The sequence below is a fragment of the Phalacrocorax carbo genome, chromosome 1, assembly GCF_963921805.1.
Source record: "Phalacrocorax carbo chromosome 1, bPhaCar2.1, whole genome shotgun sequence".
Classification (NCBI taxonomy): Eukaryota; Metazoa; Chordata; class Aves; order Suliformes; family Phalacrocoracidae; genus Phalacrocorax; species Phalacrocorax carbo.
This window is the reverse complement of record NC_087513.1, coordinates 66,333,551-66,340,536: the sequence shown is the minus strand read 5'-3', so window position 1 is coordinate 66,340,536 and position 6,986 is coordinate 66,333,551. Positions and strand designations below refer to the sequence as shown.

The window sequence follows — 6,986 nt, the reverse complement described above, 5'->3', positions numbered from 1 at the left end:
CTATCAGTTACCTCAGTTACCAAACAGCAGAGGGGTACGTAACTCTTCCCACACTTCGCCCAGGGTGGGAGGTGTGCTGCAAGGCTTTTATTCAAGTAGTGTCGTTTTCTGACCTTCATATATTTTAAGCAGAATTGGCAGCATGGTCTATGTTCAAGCTTATTCAGTATTTTTCCGTTTTCGGATCCCTTCTCCAGCTATTACACTAAATTTTTAATAATTTAGGGTGATGTTTTTCAAGATAATATCTATCTCAGATCGACTTTTTGCACTTGCAAAAATGTTCTTCCTCTTGCTGTCATTGCCAAAAGACTCTCTGTCTCTCCCTGGAGATGGAGAACAAGAGAGGCTGAGAGCAGCGTATAAAAAAGGAGTAAGGGCATGCCAGAAGGGGCAGCCGGTTGTTACCCTGTCAGAGCTGGCAGAATAGACCAGTTGCTGGTGCACAGCAGTTCAGAGCCAGCTTGAACCAGCTGCTCCAGGTCTGTGCTGTAACTAACTGAAAAGAGACAGCTACTCTGAGAAGCCGGTACCACACTACAGCGTACAAATGCTCTACAGTTACCGTGAATTTATTGACTGCATGAATTTCTTCTATCACAGGCTGTCACAGCGCTGTTTTAAATACAGCAGTGTGCTTCAGGAGGATTTTCTCAAGAAAATGAGCTTTTGTGACCAGTTTCCTGGTGCCACAGAGTTGTCACGATTCTCTTTTCTGCAGTGACCTTTATTTTCCAAAGTGACATTGTAATAAGTTACTGCTCGCTGATAACATCACAGAAAACAAAATTAGCATGGTTCCTAACATTTGGTTGGGATTTGTGGGGTGTGTGCATTTGCCCTTGCTTCCTTAGCTGTTTTTCTTCCAGGAGCACAGCTCCATGTTTAAAGAGGCAAGTACAAAATTCAATAATAAGTGGCCAGTTATGCCTGGCTAAAGATTGGCCATTGTTCAATTGTCTAATATTTGGGTTCAGCTCAGTTAAGTTATCACCTATAAGAGAAACAGAGAAAGGTCTTCTATTTTCAATCTTTTATTCCCATAAGGTAACATTTTGTATTTTACTACTGTACTGGCAACTTGGACAACTTTGAACAAACCATTTTTTCCCATCATACCTCATTTTCCTGCCCCGTCAAGAGAGGCTGGTACTTCCTCCTTGGTGAAGTGCTTTGAGAATTATTGAGAGTTCTCTGCCTCTCTTGCTCTCATTTAAATTGGTAATACTAACGTTGACACAGTACTAGAATTGGTCTGAGTCCAGAGGAAGATTTTATCTGAAAGAATTAATGATTGATCCTTGGTACATGGCCATGAACTGTATGTGGCTAAAGTTTACAAGAATCTGTAGCTCATTGCAGTAATGTCAGCAGATACTAGCGCTCTTCATAACATAAGTATTCATCCCTATATGCCCAGCCCAGCTCAGGTGACTGCAGCCAGGAAATAAATCAGTCTTTTATCTCTGAGTCACTGCTTTTTTGTACGCTTGCAAAAGTAAAATCCAATGTTTGCAATTGCAAGCACACAAATGAAATCCAGGAGGTGATCTGACTGTCTCGTTTTTAGTGGAAAATGAAACGGGTGGCTGTAAGATATCAACCCTCTTCCGGAAGAAAATGATTTCACAGAGACCAAAAGAGTGAGATCTTTGGCAAGTGGTGGTAGATGTCCCAGCCACACCAGTTCCCCCTGTGCTTGTTGCTGTCCTGCTCTCTAACACTGAAAGCAGAAGACCCACTCGTTTGACTTCTGCCTCGTGATCCTTTGCTGCTCTGTGTGTGGTATGGGTAGCACCTCCATGGCCTCTCTCTGCTGCCCTGCCTCCCACGTGTCAGACATGGCTGGTGCCTCACACAGGTGGCCCCCTGACGTCAGGAGAAAGTGTCTTACCATCGGGTCCTGCGTGTCACAGAAGCGTGCTGGAAAAGTCTCAGCAGGAGCCTCACACCATAGCACAGGACTCTGGAGGAGGGCGATGCCCTGCCACTTGGTTCCCCCATGCAGATGTGGCCGTGCCGCATGCGTGACTCTATGGCTGCTGGCAAAAGGCATCCTCATCCCTTGGGAGACAAGGAAGTCTCATACTCAGCAGCTTCCCTGAGCAGTCCACAAAATCTTATTGCTGAAGATATGAGAGCGTAAGGGTATGTGGGTCAAATGAGAGGTCTCTCTTCCCACTCCCTGTCTCTGACAAGGGCCAAAAAGACATAAGAGCGGGGGAAGTGCGGAGTGGTACTTCCCCACAACATTCTTCCAAGCCCCAGCAATCCATGGGCTTCCTGGCAGCTAATGGTTGTGTCAGACCATCACCGGAGGGAGAACATCCCTGGAGCGTAGCTGACTACAGTCCGTCTCTTGTATGAGGAAGCACTCCAGGTAAGGCTGATGGCAAATGAGACAGCACGTTACAAAACAGGTGGCCGTCTTTTAAAGAAGCCCTAAAATCTGGGGTTTCCAAATCCCAGGAAATCCCTGTGTAGCGGGAGCACCACTTCGCAACTGGTTTGCCTCTGGATGCACCACATCAAGCTCCCTGACAGACCCAAAAGCTCTCATCCTGCATACCACAGACTGCTGTTACCTCTTGTGATGGCACGGGCACAGATGATCTGCTTCCAAACATCATGTCCCAGTTCAGCTGGTTAAACAGGTGCTTTCAGACACTGTTGCTATGTAAGTGAACCTGGTCCCAGGTGTCACGGCAGCATAGCCTTCTGTCTGCCGTTCTCAGTAAATTTAATTAAAACTGGGAGGGGAACTGTTTTGGCCTGAATGAACCATTTTAGCTAGAATTATTATAGATGCAAGTATTGCAGCTCCATTCCTGGCATCAAAACTCACTCTTATGTGCTAGGACTCAGGCGCCTTTGAGAATTTTCTCGTTGGAAGAGGAGGACTGCATCACGGCCAACTTCTTTTACGTGCACCGATAAAACTTACGGGAATCGGGCCTCCTTCCAGGGAAGGCATCTCAGAGGGGGACGGGGAGAGGAGGCAGCGTTCGACCACGGAGGGGCTGCCTGCGACGGGGGCGCAGCGGGCTCAGCCACGGTCCAGGCGGCGGCAGGGCCAGGGCGCGGGCGGCCGGGCCCGGAGCCGCCCGGGGGAAGCGGAGCAGGTGCGGCGCCGGCCGCGGGGGGAACTTACGCCTCCGGCCCGGGGGCGGCCGGGCGGGGAAGCAGCGGCGCGGCCCTGGCCAGTGCCGGTCCGGTGGAGGGCTGGGGCTCGCCGTGCGGGGCGTGGGGGCCGCGCCCCGGGTAGGTCGCAGGTAACGCGGGGCCGGGTGGAGGAGGCGCCCGGTCAGGTACCGGCGGGGGAGGGAAGGGGCGGGGAGCGGCGGGCAGGTGAGGGGCCGGCGCAGGGCGGGCGGGCTGGGACGGGGAGGAGGCGGCGCTGCCGTCGGGGCTATGTCGGCCCCACCGCTTCTCCCTCACTCTGCCTCTCTGCGCGTCTCCCCCGCCCCGAGGATGAGCGAGGTCCCGAGCGGGCACTTCAGGCGGGCCGCCATCCGCAGGAAATCCAACCCCGCCGTCGATGGAGCAGCGCCCACCCGCCCCGCAAGGCCCCTGCTGGGGGCGGCCGCCCGCAGGACGCCCGCAGGTAACGGCGCTACCGGTTCCTTCGGCCCTGGCCGCTCCCCCGGCCCCGCCGTCGGGCAGCCGTCGGCAGCTGCGGGGGCGTGCGGGAGAGCCCCGCCGGCGGGGGGGTGGGGGCTGGCGGGCGGGCCCGGGTCGCTCTGCCGTGCCGGTTCGGTTTGGGCTGGCTCCTGCGGCGAGCTGCCGTGGGCTTTCCTTGCCTGGCGGAGCTTTCGGCTGGCAGCGGGCGGTCTGTATAAATAGAAGGTTGTGTTCCCTCTTCGGAGCCAGGGAAGAGGCTTACCGAGTGAACTTCTGCTGTGCGTGCCCGTGGGGTGACGAGGAGGGCTGCCACAGGCGCCCCCGCCGGCGGCCGCCTCTCGGAGGGGCCGAGGTGGGGTGCGGGGGGAGCCCGGCAGGGCGGCCGCAGCTCAGCCCGCACCCTCAGCCCCGCTCTCGGCACGAAGTGTTCCTAAGCTCCGCTTTTAACAGCTCTTAGACGGGCAAGAAAGCAGTCTCCCTCCTCTGACAGAGCCCTGCTCCACCCCGATGCCTCTTTCTTTGCCCTTTTCAGCAACAAACGTGTGTTAGACTTGTTTGACACGCTATGCTTCAGAAGGCAGCTGCTATGACATTAATGCAGTACTATTAAAAGCGACGGTAGGTTTAGACCAGTTATCTGTATAACCTTGGCCATGCTGTAAAAATAAGCCGCCATAAAATCCAAACTTTCTGAAGGTTATTGCTTATGAGAAAGTTAACACCACACCCATTTATCTGTCTAAACCCTCTGATACTGTGATGTGACGGCAGGTGTGACGCTGGGCTCGTGCTTGTGGTGTCACAGCAGCTTGGTTTTATGGATGTGGAAGGTTAAAGTGGATGAAATAAAGCTTGAAACCTCTGATGTACGCTTGTTACACTGTTGGGAACAATGACGTGCCGAATGTAAGGACAGGGATGTTTTGCTTGGGGACTGTCTTTTCACAATTTCCTGGGCAAGAGGCCTGCTTAAGTTAATGAGTATGCACAGATAAGAACAGACTACCACGATGATGCTGTTCGTAGTGTGCTTTGTTTTAGCTTTAATGTGTAGTGACTTTGGCTAAGTGTGTGAATCCATGATTTTTTGTTGGTGGTGGGACCTTTTTTTCCCCCCAAGGCTTACCTGCAAGTTTACATTGGGAAAGACAAATTGGCAGCTGTGTTTGTAGTGTGTAGGTTTAATGGATTTCAACTCTTCTAACAGAGGTACGCTAACAACAGGGACCCTGTGTTTTCTCTTAGTTTCTACTTTAATTTCAGTAGGCTTCTGTGGTTGATCGCTGTTACCTTAAGCTCTTGGGTAACAGTTCCATACTCATCTACAATTTTTTTACTGTTGCTCTTTTTGTCTGTGCACACACCAAATCCAGCAGGTGATATTTATTTACTAAACATATCTGCAATATGTAGCTTTTCGGTGTGAGCGTACTTCTCGTGGCCTTTGGCAGACAGGAAGGTTGTGAGGGACATGAGAAGACCAACACACTGTTTATCAAATGTCCCTGCACTGCGGTAACCAACTTTCTTCCATTACGATTGCTAAATATAATTGCAATATGAAAAACTCATAAAGTTAAGATAGGGAAATGAATCCCAAAGGCATGGGAAGTAAATTGGAGACTCGGTGATGATTTTTTTAGCTTTTCTCATGTGGGTACATAAACCCTCCCTTTTTTTGTTCATAATCCATTTCTCCTAGAAAATGAGGTGAAGCCTTGTGTATACAATTTCTTTTCTCTTAGTGGGACTTTGGTTCCCTATCTGCTCTTCCTGTTGGCAGTGGCCACTGTGGCACGTGCTCCACCCTATAATCCCAGGATAGCTTCATAGCCTCCCTCTCTGTTCTTTGTAGTCAGAATGTGACTGCGCTTGCTTCCATTGCTAATAAAAGGCAATCAGACTGCCTTGATTCTGAAAGTATAAACTTTAATCCCCAGGTGCAACATAAAGCTGGATGTGTTTTTTCACCTATTAAAAAAAAAAAAATCAGGTGTTTACACTTTTCTGGCTTGCGAAATGCTAACTGGATTTTAAAGGGGTTTTCTAATGCAGGAGTATGCCTTTGACCTGCTTGAAAACCTTAGGGGGAAGGAGTAGTTAGTGTAGCCCACACACCTTCAATCCCTGCCTCTGCTAAGTGTCGTGAAATATGCTAGTTGCCTATGTTACTGCTTGGGGGTGGGACTCTGGCAATTGTCTCAGATCTGGAAAGCAACTGGAGAAACTAGATGCATTACATGAGCTACATTTGCTTATAAATGCACTAGAAACAAGTCTGGATTAGGTATATGGCAGGCTTATCAGAACTCTTCTCAGACTAGTAAATTGTATGTTAATTAGTAAGAAGACTTAATATGACCTATTACAACTCCCGTACACTCAAAATTTCCTTAGAGCCTTTGATGTTAGCCTGATGAATTAGGGAATATGATAGGTTTTCTATGCTGGGAGACAGAAGATTGGGAAGTATTCCCATTCTTGGTGGTGTTTGGAAAAAATTCTAATGCTGAAAAGGGCTACTTAAGGTTTCCGTTACAGCATCAGACTTTCGTGGTGCATTGCAATCGAAATGTCTGACTTCTAACAGAAAAATCTTTCCCCTCCTCAACATACTGTAGTCCAGGTCATTCAGGTTCGTTGCTATATGCTAAATTGCAATTGAATTTTGTTACTGATTCAGTTTGAAGGAGCTTGATGTTTTATCTACCTACAGGACAGAGCAAAAATTACTTCCTATTAGAAGTTGATATTAATTTAAAAGTTTGGACTAAAGAGCACTTGAATCTTCAGAGATACTTTGAAATGGCTGGAAAAATGTCAAGGCAGATATCTGGAGACAGTTTAGAGAAGAGCGTTCAGTGGAGTAGCGTGATTAATAAACATTTTGAAAGGAAAAACTAATGTGGATTTGGTGTCTTTTTTCAGCTAAATTAGAATTCAGAGTTGACGCTAACTTGAACAAATCTTTACTTCAAATGCCTGTATGCACATTAACTCAAAATTAGCTCTCTGCCTAGAAGCCCGTGTAGGCTACTGCTCGCTTGTTCAGCACTTTTCACAAGCCGAGAGCTCTGTAAAGTGCAAGCATGGCAGTACTTTGATTCTTCATCGGATTAAGCTGTCCTAGAAAGTTGTATCTCTGCTTTGTTGACTTGATTTAGCTGCCTAGTGAAGACATAGCTCAGAACACAAGGACACAGTAACTTGCTTTCATAGCAAGAAAGAGCTTCTTGCAGTTATCAGTACAGTCACCTCTGTCCTTGCTGCGCATAGACTAGGGTAACTTTTTGTGCAATTCAAATCTTGCACTGATTCCTTGGCTTTGTTTGCTAAAGTGCAAATTTACACCCTTTCTGAACTAT

The 6,986-nt window shown here is 48.7% G+C and overlaps 1 protein-coding gene across 1 annotated transcript in view; it reads left to right on the top strand.

Moving 5' to 3' along the window:
* Positions 1-3,456: 3,456 nt before the first annotated feature.
* The window catches only part of FGD4 (FYVE, RhoGEF and PH domain containing 4), a 111,259-nt gene continuing 107,729 nt past the window's right edge, over positions 3,457-6,986 (top strand). Inside the window, exon 1 of the mRNA XM_064457744.1 lies at positions 3,457-3,604. Coding sequence (XP_064313814.1) covers positions 3,472-3,604 — 133 coding nt within the window. The 5' untranslated portion in view covers positions 3,457-3,471. The remainder of the gene's footprint in view (positions 3,605-6,986) is intronic.